Source organism: Sebastes umbrosus, chromosome 11, assembly GCF_015220745.1.
Source record: "Sebastes umbrosus isolate fSebUmb1 chromosome 11, fSebUmb1.pri, whole genome shotgun sequence".
Lineage (NCBI taxonomy): Eukaryota > Metazoa > Chordata > Actinopteri > Perciformes > Sebastidae > Sebastes > Sebastes umbrosus.
Genome location: NC_051279.1, coordinates 27,451,530 through 27,467,680, shown reverse-complemented (window position 1 = coordinate 27,467,680; position 16,151 = coordinate 27,451,530). Strand labels below are relative to the sequence as shown.

The following is a 16,151-nucleotide window of genomic DNA, read 5'->3' as shown; positions in this document are numbered from 1 at the left end:
ATGTATTACAAATGAACATTTTACAATAGTTTTTGCACATATTGGACTCTTAAAAGGTCTTATTGATAGCATTTAAAAAAAAATAAATAATAATAATACATCCATGGTGCCTTAAAGTGGCAGTAGGCAGTATATTTTTGGCATCATTGGGCACGAATTCCATAAAAACCTTTCAGCATATTGTAATTCAAGTGTTCTGAGAGATAACTAAACTTCTGAGAAAGATTTGATGTCTTGAAAAAAGAACAAACTTTGTGTTCGATACAGAACAGAAAGAGTAAAGTGATGCAGAGAAGAACAGTCACAGCTGTCCTTTTGTCTCATATAGATTTATAGTTTAATATAAAGAACACTTCATCATATATATATTTACAGTATTGCAGCATACTCAGCAACTGAAATTAAAGTTTTCATTTAATCTTTTGAGTTAATTATGTATTTTTGATTTTTTTTATTTTAAAGATTTTTTTTTAACCTAATTTGATACGGGTGTTTTTTTTTTTTTTTTTTTAAATTTTGTATTTTGTGTGCTACGTGAGATTTTGAGGCCAAAATGTTACCGATTTTTTGCAATTTTGATGTGAAAACTGAACCAAAGCAATTATGTCAAGAATTAAAGTAAATGCCATTTAAAAGAATCTTTTTAAATGTTATTTTTAGGAAAAATGTCTTCAATAAGGCCTCTAAAACAGTACACAGTAAGATTAAAAAAAGTTCCATTTATTTACAAAAATAGATATTTAAATACAATTCTGAGTGTAAATAACTGTACAAATGAAGAGTCTATAAAGGCCTGAGCATCACAGTGGAGCCACAAACATGTCTGTGCACATGTCACTGAGTACAACTTCATTTAAATCTAGTCTCATCATGGGTCCAGGTATTCTTATGTACATCCACAAATCTCTAAGAAGCAGGCCTGTGGTGTCCTCCGTTGTCCGCTATCAGTGTGCAACATCAGCCGGTAGTTTTTGGGTACCATCCGTCCGATGGTCAGAGTATAGAGCGGTATTTACATGCAAACATGAGCCACACTGCACATGCATTCTCAGGATAGGCAAACACACGAACACGGACCGCGAGCCTCACATGGTCGCCACGACAACACACGATCTCCTCACAGAACGGAGACCTGCACAGGAAGACACAGAGGATGGAATAAGAAGTACTGCAAAGTCTTTTATACAAAAAAATAGGCATAATATACATAGGGAAGATTATTTTTCCCTAAATAAAAATAGGTAAAATACATATATATTTATTATATTTCATATAAGCAGCAGGTAGTAGCCTATAGTACACAGTTTATTACTAGCTTTTAATAGTTAGCTGTTACCATGTGGGATGTAGCTTGATTGAGCATGCTAATGTTAACTGAGGAGTTTTAAGTCATCTATTTCCATTCATTCTTTATTGTAAAACATTTATTTTATAAAATGAATTGAAAATGATGGATCAAAAGCAAATTAAATGGCACCACTGTATAATACGAAAAAGTATAAGCTGCCCAGTTTTGATAGTTTTATCAAGTTTTCTTTTATCAAATAGATTTTTTAAATGTGTGAACAATCTCGGCCCAGCTGCACTTTGTCCATATGTCATAAAAATGAATACCAATAACCACTAGGGTATCAACAACTGGTCACTGCAAAGTGGCACGGGGTAAAACAACCTTCGGTCAGTCATCTTCTTAAGTAAAAGGAATACATTACCAATGGAAATAAAAATACTCGAAAGTACCTTTTCCCATTAGTTAACTTGCTAGCTAACTCACCACATGGTACATTTCATATGGACGGTGAATTTAGAGCCAGATTTCAATCTATGATGTTAGTCTAATGTGAGTTGCCAGGAGCTCAGGGCACAGCTGAGCACTGTGTGTTCAATTCTGGCAGGATTGGTAACAGAAACATGTAATGGTATTGTGGGTCCCTGTAGAGAGATGATCTTCTCTCTCTCTAGGGAGGACTGAGTTCAGGATCTGCTGCGATACACTGCAGCTGGTGCGGATTTGCTGCTGTAACGCCTGAGGTATAGTGCAAACAAAGTCTTCTCACAAGCAAAATGGATGGCTTTGCAGGCGACTTTCCAGAATTTGTTGAAATTTTCCCACGGCCTCTTTCACCGCTATCCATTACACAGTTCCCTGGATGGGGTCAACAATCTTATCTGACTGTTTCAGAGTTTTTTTTCCACTGTATTTTCACAGAGTCGTGCTATTAATAAAGTTCAGTTTGAGGAACTCTTGGGCCGTGTCTGCTCTAGCCACAATTTCCTTCTTTATTAGGCATGGATGCCACAAAACAAACCTGAAGTAGCATTGAATATAAAGGCAGTATTAGGTGTGGAGTATACTGCTGCTGATTTTTTTAAGCACACATTCCCCATGCTACTCACTAGCTCACCTGAGGCAGGTGGCAAAGGCTCTACGAGCGTTGCGGTGCAAGAAGTGGATGGGGAAGCCTTTGAAGGTGTGTCCGTCTGGCACCGCCCTCCTCACCGCGTCCTGGAACTCCTCGTTGCCGCAGGAGACGCCGGTGCAGCGCTCTAGCTCGTAGGCCGATAGTGCCGAGGACAGCAGGTAGGACAGGTGGTCGTCCCACACTGTCGCCAGCTCCAGGTCCTGGAGGAGAGAACGCCGTACAGCTCAGACATTGCTTAGTAAATCTCACAAAGACAAAAAAAAACTAACCTGTAATTGGTCGATGGCAATTAAAGGGTCACACACACGCTTTGTCACTTCCCCCCCAGTGATGTCTCGACCATGCTATGAGTTATTTTTACTGTCAATCAATTCAATGCAATTCAGAATACAGTATAACATTATGTTAAAAATCTAAACTGCTTGACCCTGGTGTTTTATTTCATTATATAATTCCAAAATACACATCATGATCTTATTCAACTTAATCTCATTTTAAATATCATATTTTGTAATCTGAAATGGGATATTTGGTTTTCCAAATGTTGGACACATTTTAATAGAGCTGCACAATTAAACGCAATTTTATCGAAATGGCAATATGGCCTACTAAAATTTTCAAACCGCAGGACGCGCAATATTTGTTAAAGGGCAAAATGTGTGTCAAAATACCATTTTCAATTAAATATCTTGGTGCTGCAGAGATGTCCTGATCCACACATCCTATTCTACATCTTTGTTTGGTACAGATCACCGCAAAAATCACGCCATTATCATTTTAATAATGTTTTTCAATGAAAATGAGAATAATGCTTTGAAAATGATCATTCCCTCTAATATCGCAAATCATATCACAATTGCAATATCAGTCAAAATAATCACAATTAGTGATTCTTTTTTTCAAAATTGTTCAGCCCTACATTTTAACCAAATTTCCAGAATATCTAATCTTAAAAACATGCTAATTAATCCATGTTTCCATCAAACCTCAAACGATGGAAAACATGATGGAATTGTGGCATTTCAGTTTATTTGATGTATTAATTTGAAGATGGTTACAGTCTCCTCATCGCTCCACACAGATCTGATGTTTTCGTCTCTTGAGTTGAAGCTCAAGTTACAAATAAGTCACATGCTTCATGTACGTCATGATTTATTCACTCAGTCTGTTGCTATTGCACTTTGTCGCATTTTCTTTTTTTTTTTTTTACCTCGGCCAAGCGTGAAAACTTGTTTTCCCCGAATTTACACATTTACACTTTTCACTTTACAGGCTGACAACCATAGCTTTCACTGAATCCTCTCAGCGGCTTTCTTTCTCAGCACAGCCCCCCAGGTGACTTAAACATAACCTTTAACTCCCAAACTTTAAGGGTCCATATCTAGTCCAGCACTGTGTTTTACCTTCCTGTGCTCAGAAACCAGGTAGCGCATCTCCAGCTCCAGCTGGTTGCTGGCAGCAGCGGCATCCAGAGATGGGGCACAGAGTGGAGGCAGAGGGGGCAGAGAGGTGGTGGAGCCCGGGGCGCAAACAGACTTCAGAGCTTCTTCGCTCATCGCCTTCCACCGAGACTGATTCTGAAGGGAAAGGAGGAGGAAAATGCTCTTATCTAGGCTTACTTTTTCCCCTTCACACAAGAGAACCACTCCACTGTAGCCGCTGGGGGTTTGCTGCCTTCCTTCAGGGTAACATGACAGGACAGGACTTGCTGATGAATGGAACTGTTGCAGATTCAATTTCCCTGGCAAACCATCAAGCCCACTGCTGTCTGCTCCAGGCTACCTGTGTCTGACTTCAAATCACCACTGCCCATTTCATTAGATCTTCTCTGGCCGCTTTAATATGCAGCGTAAATGAAGATTTTCATATCGAAACTCATTTCACCAAACCCTGTCCCTGACTATTAACACAATACTTGGCCAATAATCAACAAATCCAATAATGGATCATGAAATATAAGTAACATGTGTTTAATCTGTGGGGAAACTGTGAGGGACACCAGTCTCTTACCTGGAAGTCAAAGACACAAAGCACCACAGCATCGGAGGGCTGGCAGTTGGCCAGGAAGGTGTGGTGGTTGAAGACGCAGCCCACGGTGCGGTAGGCGGAGGAGGGTTTGGGCTGGGGGGCCAGAGGTGGGGCATCTGGGTCTATGGCCTGATGTAGGTATCTGACCAGACAACAAAATTATAGAAAATAATTAGTATCATTACCCAATCTATTAAAGCTGGAGTGGGTAGAAATGGAGCAAATATGATTAGAAAAAGTTATTTTTATAAAACGGTCACTATATCCCAACAGTAGTGCATGAGACAGGTAATCTGAACAAAATCATGTTCCTCTGTGTCCTCCGGTGCTCCTAACGGCATCTGCAGCATTTCTCAGAGCTGATCTTGAGTCTGCCGTCTATGAGCAGCTGTCAATCACTCGCGAACTCCGATCAAACGGTCAAACTAGGCAGCGCTGATCAAATATGAATTAATATTCTGTTACTGTAATGCCTATTTCTCACCTCAAATGTTTTCAGAAACATCTTGTAGTGTAGGGTTTAGCCGTAAAATGAGAAAGTTTGTGACCCGGCAGCCATGTTGAGATCAGTTCAGGAAATATCAAGCACCGCCCACCAGCCGGAGCACAGCCAATAGGAACGCTCTCTCTCTGAAATGACCTTTGATTGGCCAAAGTCTCCCGTCACAGGCTAGATTTTTTAAAGCCTGAAAACAGAGCCATGAGGAGGTGCAGAAGTCTAGTTTTCTCTCAGAACACTTGAATTACAATATGCTGAAAGGTTATTATGGAATTTTTGCCCAATGATGCCAAAAATATACTGCCTACTGCCACTTTAAGTTACGCCACACCGGAAAAATTAAAGCCAAGTACTACCATGAAGTAAAAAAGTAATCTCTACAGGCTGGGACACAAATATGTTTAATAGACAAAAATATTTCCGAAGAAAAAAAAAAAGCTCCTTAAAAACAACTGATGCTGTAATCAAATATCTGAATCAACAAAATAAATGAAATGAAGTCACTCTCCATTACAAGATAAGTGAGTTATGGCCTAAACAATAACTGATGGACAAAATCCCAGAACTGAGTAACCACAAAATGTAATCAGTTGTTTCTTGGCCCAGAGCCTGGCCACCACATTTCATGGAAACAGTATTCTGAGATATCCAGCTGACAAACACATAATGGCTGGTAAATGAGCTAACTAGGGCAAAAAGAAAAAAAATGCAGTGTAGTTCAAATGATTTCTTAGACATTGTTTGGTTATAGAAAAACTCAAAATGTGAAATATTGGAGGAGTTTTTCAAAGAAAATTTCCCTAAATATGCATCATTTGTTAGCATTTTGTTAAAAGGTATCCAACACATGAATATTAACAGGGGAGCAGTAAAAGCAGCTGTGTTACATAAATGTAAAAACCTGTGTGCCGTCAGACTCTCCCAGAAGGTGATGCTCCCATCAGTACCGCGGGTCAGGACCCAGGTGTGTGGCGTTCCCTTGGCTTTGGTGCCCACACACACGTACGCATCCAGGCCGAAGCCCAGCAGCAGGCTGCACAGCAGGGTGGCATGGTCCTCACAGTCCCCCTGGGGAGGACACACAGTGATGAGCTTGAAATATGGAAAGTACAGTATATTATCAACGTCATGTTTAGAGCTCTCTTAACCTTAATAAAAGGACAATACATTCATTTTTTAACATTAAATGTCAGCTGTACTTCAAGAACAAAAGGATTCTTTTCCCCGGTTCAATTTAGTTCATGCAGCTCTTTGGAGCTGCTGACAGATTCCTCTAACCCTGTTATGACAAACAATGAGCCTCTAGCGCGCTCCATTCACAGAGGATCATGACATGTGGTTGATCTTTCAATTTAGATTATTTAGTTACACATATCTTATTCTCAAAGGTCGACAATTCATTTCTATTCTCAAAAAAGCCTCTGTTTTTCTTGGGTACGAAGCAAAAATGTACGACGGGTGTTATAGTATTAACATCTCGAAATATTATTATATTATTCTTGAAATATTCAGATTATATATCACAAATATTCTTGAAATATTACGACTTTATTCTCAAAATATAACAACTTTTATCGTGAAATATTACGACTCTATTCTCCAAAAATTACAACTTTTATCTTGAAATATTACAACAAAATGTTACTACTTTATACCTGAAATATTACACCTTTATTGTCAAAATATAAAAACTTTTATCTCCAAATATTACAACTTTATTCCTGGAATATTAAAACTTTATTTTCCAAATATAGCGACTTTTATCTTGAAATATTACACCTTTATTCTCGAAATATAACAACTTTTATTTTGAAATATTCAGTTCTTATTTTCAAATAATTTACCTATTCCTAGTGCCTATATTTAGACAGATTTGAAGAAATGCTTGTCTAATTCATCTTGTCACTACAACAGTCTGTTTAAACAGAAACACAATATCCTGTTTTCACCGCACTGTTAGCCTTTCTCAGAAGTGTTGAACACAGACAGGAACAGTCTGCTGGAGAGGAAATAAGCTCTGTAGTCATCAAATTGTCCATGGCAGTAAGCAACTCTTATTTCACTCGTACAACTTTTCCGGTAAAGAGGCCTGGGTTGAGCTGCTGCTGCTGCTGCTGCTGTGTGCTGGCTGTGTGCTGGCTCGGGCTACGGGCAAGTCAGAATGATAGATGTTCCCCAGAAGTGCTAATATGGACGGCAGCATCGGAACAGGCTGGGGACTGATGAGGCTAAATTAATTTTCCCTGGAATGAAACTCATAAATCACAGCTGACAAGGGCCACTTTGTGAGAGTTGCGTTGTGTCTGTCTTGCCAGCCACTCACAGAGGAGAGGCAGGGAACATTTATCCTGTGGTGGTCTGGGGAAATTCCCCACTATCTAGCGGAGATGAAAATGCATCAGTCAGTCGACTCGGCACAAATCCTTCTTTCTCAGAAATGACACAATCAGCTTTGCTCAGAAATGGGAGTAAATGTAAGCTGAACCAAGCAGCTGAACCAAGTTTACTTGATGCTTTCTGACTCTGAGAAGCTTGAATGTCTCATCGCACTGGCAGATTTTAAACTAACTTTGAATCTATTTAGTGATGTCTGTGATTGTCTCTGATGCTGTATGTGCTTTTGTTACGTCTAGCTATGCTCTTTATATGTATATGTGCTTTTGTTCTCTGGTTATAGTTGTTGCATGCATTTGTCCTTTTGCTTTGTCTGGCTATGTTTGTCTTTCTTTCTCTCTGCTGCACTCGGGTCTCTCTTGCAAGGTTTGCAAAAACATTTAGCACCTTTAACATGAGTGCACCCACTGAGTGCATGTTTCAAATGAGAGTCTACTGCTCATAACACTCTCAATCTGTCAAGTCAAATCTGTTTCAGTGGTGGGAGAATATGCCGAGATACAAAACATTTAACTCTTTGATCAGAATGAAGTTACATGTACAGGAATACATCAGGTTGATCATCTGGTGTTTGCTAAAAACACAGAAGCAAAGAAAATAGGAAGTATTGTATGAATGAAAACCAAACTGACAGACTATTTGTAACTTTCTAAGGTCAGTGGAAGATGTAAAGGCCTGGATATGAATCAAAGAGTCTGCTGCTACTTTTGTAATGGTGACCGCTTGGGAGACGAGTATCACATTTAGTTTGAATGTTAGAATGTAAACACGATGAGTAAAGGGAAAAGAACTTGCCAAAGTATTATTTAAAGCTGCAGTAGGTAGAAACAGAGCAAATGTGATTAAAAAAAGTTATTTTTATAAAACGGTCACTATATCCTGACAGCAGTGCATTAGACAGGTAATCTGAAAAAAGTCATGTTCCTCTGTGTCCTCCGGTGCTCCTAATGGCATCTGCAAGATGTCACAGACCGGTGGAAAACAACCAATCAGAGCTGATCTGGAGTATGCCATCTCTGAGCAGCTGTCAATCACTCGCAAACTCTGATCAAACGGTCAAACTAGGCAGCGCTGATCAAATATGAATCAATATTCGGTTACTGTAATGCCTATTTCTCTCCTCAAACGTTTCCAGAAGCATCTTGTAGTGTACTGTTTAGCTGTAAAATGAGAAAGTTTGTGACCCAGCAGCCATGTTGAGATCAGTTGAGGAAATACCAAGCACCGCCCACCAGCCGGAGCACAGCCAATAGGAACACTCTCTCTCTGAAATGACCTGCGATTGGCCAAAGTCTCCCGTCACGGGCTAGATTTTTTAAAGCCTGAAAACAGAGCCATGAGGAGGTGCAGAAGTCTAGTTATCTCTAAGAACACTTGAATTATAATATGCTGAAAGGTTATTATGGCATTATTGACCAATAATGCCAAAAACATTCTGCCTACTGCAGGTTTAACAGGAATTTTAGTATGAAAGGCTATAAACCTGCCGCCGTCTCTGTCTTTGACAATACGGATCTAGCAGTACAGTAAGTGCATTGTCATCTGAAAAAATTAGTCCATCTCTCTGGTGGCTGCCAAGGCGCCGGCCAGTTCTCCTTACCTTCCCTCTACACAGGAAAGCCATCAGTGTGCACCACTGCTCCTGCTTGCCTCCTCCTCCCCCCACCACCGGGGCCTTCTCGAGGGCCAGCAGGCTGACGAAGCGGGCCGCCTGTCGAGGGCTCTCCAGAAGCCTGCCCGCCCGCAGGATACGCACGTACGAACACGTTGGCCTGTTGACGCCGTTCTCATCCTGCAGAGACACACTCAGACGTAACGGGACAGCTTGGAGCAGATATGGATTTGAGGAGTTCAGGATTCAATACTCCCTAAACTGGTTAGGAATATGAGAAGTCCTCTCCCCAAACCACTAACTCACTAAACCAGTGTATGAGTGGCAAACAGCAAATGAATTAGGTTGTTCTGTGGAACTCCCTTATCAGTGTCTATATGTAACACAGTCCCTCTGCTATTCACTCCACAGGTCTAATACAGATGATGGGAATAAAGGGGACATATCATGCTCATTTTCAGGTTCATACTTGTATTTTAGGTTTTTACTAGAGCATGTTTACATGCTTTATTGTTCAAAAAACACATTATTTTTCTCATCCTGTCTGTCTTAATATACCTGTATTCTCCCTCTGTGTGTAACGCTCCGTTTTATTGCCTGTCTCTTTAAGCCCCGCCTCCTGAAAAGTGGATCCTCCCCACTTCCACTCCAGTTAACTCTGTTTATAATCACACTCACAACTGAATGAAGCACCCTTCACTAAGGTATAAATACAGCGGCAAGCTTTGGGACAAACTACCTTCTCTCCGACAGAAACGTACTGTACGTCGTAACGTTTCGTAACCATGGTTTCGTATCAAGCGGAGGGGATGTGCAAAGGTTCACAGTCTTAAGAATAAAAATAACACGCAATATAGAAACTAAAAAATAAAACTTACTCCCATGCTTCTGTGGTGGCATTTCTTTTTTTTTGTAAACATCTTCTTGTTTTTAACTCTGATGTTTATAAGCTGCTTGGATTTTGCAACAGTCCCTGTAAATATACAGCATTTTACAATCAAATGAATACGTCCACCGTTTTCTAGACTAGACAAATACAGCGTAACCTCAAGTTGTTAAATATCTATTTAGTTTGAGTGGTTTACGTTTGTTCGTTGGTAGTCGCACAGAACGTACACTTGTACGCCGTTGCACGTGGCCAGTAAGTCAGCATCGATGTAGGCTCGCTGTCGGAGGGTTATATGACGCACTTCGACTCCCCGCTGATTGGTTTGGGATGGAACTTAATATGGTGGACCCTCCACATGAACACACAAATGGAGTGGAAGTGGGTAGGGAGAAGGTGTAGGGGGTGGTTTGCCCAAGCTGTGGGTGATAATGAGCCTGCATGTGACATAGGAAGGGGAGCCAAATCTGAAGGGCTTGTTGAATCACATGTTTTCTGATCTAGGCAGCCCACTAACAACTGACTGGGTCGTCTTATTTCACAGTTTGTGGGTTGGTAGGCTCTCCAGACACCCAAATGTATGTGCACAAGCACTGGAAAAGTGAGTTTTTCATGTTATGTCCCCTTTAAAGAAACTGCCTAGTTTGGGAATAAAAGTCCTTAAAAGTAGGCAAAACAATGTCATATAAAGGTTTCTTTTTTTCCCTCCCCAACAAGTGAATTTAGACGAACCTGTGCAAAGATCTTGACCATTTTGGATTGGTGTGATTGACGTATCTCGAGGAACTCCCTCCACCACTGTTTGGCATAAACCAAGAAGAGCCTCTCCTTCTCCGCCGTCCTCTGCCTCTCCAGTGATTGCTGAATGAGAAGCACACAGTGACATCAGTTACCACAAATAAAGCAATGCCGCCTTCATATCAACTCTGAGGAAGATTGATACTTAATAGCATTAATGGAATTCTAGTGTAATGATTCACTATTAGTTCATGCTTTATTCATGAACAATGAAGCTGATGAATAAACACAGACAGAGAGATGAAGAGACTCCAGTGTGCTGACCTGTGTGCTGATGATGTCAGCGCTCAGAGTCTCTGTGAGAGGAGGATAGAGCTCCAGATTGACAGTCAAAACACCAGCTGCAACTTTACATTCACTTCCTGTAAATACATGCCACATCACTTAGAGCTGGGAAGAGACAAAATTGCACAACATCATTAATGGGACAGGAAAGAAGAAAAAAATTGTTTGTATTTTTTACTTTTCTCTGATCTTTATTGTAAAATACTACAGATTGTACTCTTAGATTATTCAATGTTTTTCAAATGAAGAAATCTCAGACTTTTAGAGAGAAAAAATGGGTTGCAGGCAGACACTTCTTCAATTTAAAGTGGCATTCATTAATTCAAAGCCTATCGCTCCTTTTTGTGGAGCATAGGCCGTTGACCACAGTCCGCCAGAGTCTTTTGTATTTAAAGTGGCAGTAGGCAGTATATTTTTGGCGTCATTGGGCAAAAATTCCATAATAACCTTTCAGCATATTGTAATTCAAGTGTTCTGAGAGATAACTAGACTTCTGCACCTCCTCCTGGCTCTGTTTTCAGGCTTTAAAAAATCTATCGTGATGGGAGATTTTTGGCCAATCACAGGTCATTTCAGAGAGAGAGAACGTTCCTATTGGCTGTGCTCCGGCTGATGGGCGGTGCTTGGTATTTCCAAGACTGCTGGGTCACAAACTTTCTCATTTTATAGCTACACAGTACACTACAAGATGTTTCTGAAAACATTTGTGGAGAGAAATAGGCATTTCTGTAACAGATATTGATTCATATTTGATCAGCGCTGCCTAGTTTGACCGCTTGATCGGAGTTCGCGAGTGATTGACAGCTGCTCAGAGACGGCGGCTGGATGGCAGACTCCAGCTGGGCTCTGATTGGTTGTTTTCCTCCAGTCTGTCTCTACTCTACTCTGCCAGTGAACTGCATTAATCATTCTTCACTCCTAGCCTTAGAGATGTTACCTTATTAAAAAGAAGTGCATTAATAATGCAGTATCACACTGTCACTCTTGTATTCACTGCAGCAGAATCCCCCTTCCTCATCCTCACCAACTCCCATCAGCTCCACAGCAAAGCAGGTCTTCCCACTAGGCGAGCCGAGGACTGTCCTCCAGTCCAGGAAGTAGGACGAGACCAGCGTCGTCTCGCTGGAGGTGTCCGTCTTGATCAGCACCAAGTGAACCGGGTCACACAAAGACAGCATGGTGGTCGCGTCCGCCATTTTGCTGCCTTCTCCTGCAGTGTCAAAAGTAATTACAAACTCAGTAGAGATAATATAATAAGCAAAATGAAGTCTGACAATAAGTTGGTCTGGCACCAACAGTGATAATGTACGCGTACCTGTGCCATCTCTGTGGATCTCTAAGAGGAAACCCTCCTTCAGGTCAGGTTCGCAGGCACAGGGCACTGGCTTTGAGCGAAACCTCTGGTTGCGGAAGTGCACGTAGAGCGTAAATGTAGAACACACCTGACCGGGTAAAGGCTCCGGCTCGTGGAGGTGCTCCAGAAAGGCTTTACCGCCGAGCACTTGGAGATACAGGTACCGCCTGGACGGGTCAATATTGGCTGAGAGAATGAAAAGAATGTCTTCACTTAACCGTTCTAACATTAACAAGGACAAATGGAGTGAAAGGAAATAGGTCATGCTATTATGTTGGTTTATTTGAGCTTGTAAAGGATGTTTCTTACTTTTTTTCAGCTGAGTAATATTCCTGTCAACAAAGTGAGTAGCAGGCTTTGGAGGGGATCCTGTTTCTGCAGTTGTGGGTACTTCCTACCAAAGCAGACCAACAGTCAGCTGGAGATTGAATTCATACAAATTTGTAAAATAGAGACATTCTAGTCTGCATCTGGGTATAAATTAGTATGACATTATTTAAAGAGGACCTATTATGCTCATTATCAGGTGCATACCGGCTGTGCTGCAGCACCTCTTTTCACCCTCTGTCTGAAAGCCCAGTCTGTTGTGATTGTCAACCATACCAAACTCTTCAGACTCCGCTCCAGCTCCGCTCTAACTAGCTTTATTTTAGGGTGTGCCAAACTAACCGCTAGGCAGGTATTATGCAAATGTGTTACTTGGTGACATCACCATGTTACGGAAGAAAAGGCGGGACTTCAAGCGAGGCGTTTCAGGCAGTTCAGGAGCAGTGTTTCTGTAACTCCCTTTGGCGTGGACTTTGTAACTTTGCAGACCTTTAACATGCACAAAAACACTAAATAACACACTAAAGGAAAGGGGAAAGCACAAAAGCATAATAGGGCCGCTTTAAGAAATTTATTTACATTCAGTTAGGAAGAGTCTATTTTCAATTGTGAATCTAATTAATCAAAGTGAACTGCTGTCAGCCTAGTCATCACAATGTAAATGTAAAAACTGCCTGTTACGTGTTGGCCAAACCTGAGTAAAGTGTAGGTCCTTCATCACATCATCGACGATGCCCCTGCGCTGCAAAGCATGCAGGAAATCCGCCTCAGACAGAGAACGATGTGCCGGGCCTAGGTCATCCCTCACAGTCTCAGCCAGCACCTCTCGGATCTTCCCATGGATGTCCATCTGATAACCAAAAGAGACAGAATAAACACCACATTCACACCTAAACAAGAGTCACAAAGAGATGTCTCAGAGCTCACCAATATTCTTTGAGGTATCTGAATATCTTGTTCATACAGACTCCTTATCATTTAAGGTTAATTGCCTTTAAAAACTTCATAAAATGCTGTGGTGGTGTTTTTTCCCAATTGTTTCTAAAAGACGAGGCCTTAAAGCAACTAAAACACTCCAAGTTTATTTTGTCTCAATATTTTAGTTACAAAATAAACGCACGAGAAATTGTATTTTTACTTTATAGTATTTTTGACCGTTTTTATATTGAATGTACATACTTGACTTTAGATTCCTTTTTGTTATCTTATTTACATTGTTATTGATATTATTTGTTATTATTAGTTTTACTTGATCATATTTCATTATTATAATAAAACGACTCCATTTGGAGTCAAAATTATACAATCTAGTTGTTTTTATTGATTTTATACTGTGCACAATGGTAGAATGTGATGATGTACAGGGTAAATGTCATGGCCAAATGCTCCATTGTGTGCACGTAGTCTCCTGTAGTGGATATCAGTAGTATTTTATAGCCAGATTCCCTTTCAAGAGGTAGAAAACCCATTTTGCACACTTTGGGTATCCAAGTGGCCAAATGGAGAGTCCGCCTGGTCCTATCCTCACTAAAACCTTTGTAGAATCTATATGCTTTGTGTTATTTATATCTGCTTTGGCACAGTTGTAGTCAAGGAGTTGCTGAATGAATTCAGTGTCATCTCTGTGCATGGCATCATTGCTATAATGGTGTTATCCACTGTCTAATCTAGAAAACATTTTAGGCCAGGATAGAATTGTACATGTTTCCTTTAGTTCATCACAGTTTACTCCGGCATAGTAACAGTCACAATGTTACTGACACTGGGGATGAATTCTCTGAGGTCTTACCTATCCATAGAGACCAAGATCATGCATATAGACCTGGTAGTTGTGGAGCTATGAACAGTAATAAACAGTCTGCACAGACCTCTGTAGGCTAGACAGGCAAATCCTATTGGGGGTGTAACGTTATAGGAGGATAGCAGAGCAGTTAAAGTGCCCTAGCTTGGATATACCAACCGAATAAAATAATAAACATTATTTAGTACAGCCGAACTAAATAAAAGACAGAGTTTAGTGGTGCCAGATATTAAAATATGATTTAGCATGTGTGCAATGTCCTCAGTGAGCAAGTAGACATTAATTTGCTATATGTTTGAATGGTATTTGGCGTACCAGTCTCTCTTCAAGTTCACACATAACTACTAAACCATGTATGTTAAAGATCACGGCACACAAAGGGATGTTGTTTAATAACGCGTAGAAATACTAAGCTGGTTGGTTTGCTCACCTTGAGCAGATGGTTGTGAATGATTTGCTTCAGCTCGGAAGCTTTCTCTGGAGGCAGAGACATTACAGGGACAGTTGATGAGTAGAAATAGCTAACTACGTTAGTGATCGGGTACTATCAGGAACGATAGACCTGTTTGAGCAATATTCGATCCTTGTAAACATTTGTCGTCTGTAACATAATCTAACTTTTTGTGTGACAGCCCTGGATGATCAGTGGATCATAGCAACAACTGCCAGTTTAAACTGTGGCGGAAAAGCAAGCGGGAATGCGGCTCCGCTGATGCCTGAATACAAATAACTGTGGTTTTCAACAATTATGTCCTAGAACGAAATAATATACGTCAATTGGGATATCACTGACGAGGTGCTTTTTTAGCCAGACGTTTAATTTAGTTTTAATTAATTTCGGTTGAAGAAATATTTGCCATTTTACTCAGGGATTGTGTTGGTTGCCCTATCACTGTGTGATCTACGACAACATAAATCCATGGCGACAACCAGCAAAGGACCCTTTTGTAGTCCACATTGTAGTGTTCTTTTAATACATCCATGGTGTGAACCTGTTACTCTTATTTCCATATATAACAGGTCCTCCTACACTGGAAAATGATTTATAAACATGATTTCAGCCTTCACAATGTTCAAATGTGGAATACTAGAGTAATCTTAAGTAGAAGAAAGTCTATGTTTATAGGTTGGAAGACTTCAAAACTAAATATAACTTGGCTTGTTCAATTAGAAACTATATTAAGGTGACACAAAACATCCCAAGAATACTTGTTCAATTAATTAAAAACAATTTAAATAACACTCCGACACCCAAATTACCAAGTCTAAAAATAGATGATCTGGATTTTCAACACAAAAGATGCAAAAATACATTTCTGAGACAACCTTTGGTTAAATCCTGGTTTAACAAGGAGCACCTTTGATCCCAGAAACTATACAAAAAAATGAAAATACTGGCTGGTAGAACAAAATACCTTAAATTAATACCTGTTCTTTGCTTGTGACACAACTCATAATTTATGGAAATCCGTGCATGATTGTCTGAGCTACAAATCCATAAATATAGACTCCTCTTACAAAACGATCCAGTTTGGAATTATCTTAAATATGAACAACATCAAATTCCTTGTTAATAATATCATCATTATAACACAATTTTACATACATAAATGTATTTAAAATGTTTAATGCATTCCCCATTGTTTGTTTATTAGTTTTTTTAAATTATTTATTTTCTCTCATCTATGATGGATGCCAGCTCCTCACATCTTTTGACCTACTAGAAGGTTTTGATGATGGTGTC

The 16,151-nt window shown here is 40.1% G+C and overlaps 1 protein-coding gene across 2 annotated transcripts; it reads right to left on the bottom strand.

Annotated features, from left to right (window-relative positions):
* Positions 1-699: 699 nt before the first annotated feature.
* cep76 (centrosomal protein 76) lies at positions 700-15,092 on the bottom strand. Of its 2 annotated transcripts, none has more exons than XM_037783479.1 (13): positions 14,838-15,092; positions 13,301-13,456; positions 12,589-12,673; positions 12,241-12,465; positions 11,950-12,135; positions 10,905-11,002; positions 10,575-10,703; positions 8,945-9,136; positions 5,852-6,018; positions 4,434-4,593; positions 3,827-4,000; positions 2,406-2,623; positions 700-1,132 (listed from the first exon to the last, which is right to left on the bottom strand). In XM_037783479.1, the coding sequence occupies exons 1-13, from the start codon at positions 14,898-14,900 to the stop codon at positions 994-996; spliced, it is 1,992 nt and encodes a 663-aa protein (XP_037639407.1). In that variant the 5' UTR covers positions 14,901-15,092; the 3' UTR covers positions 700-993. The 2 variants fall into 2 exon arrangements, with proteins under 2 accessions (XP_037639407.1, XP_037639408.1); XM_037783480.1 differs by lacking the exon at positions 14,838-15,092 and adding an exon at positions 14,396-14,501.
* Positions 15,093-16,151: the final 1,059 nt, after the last annotated feature.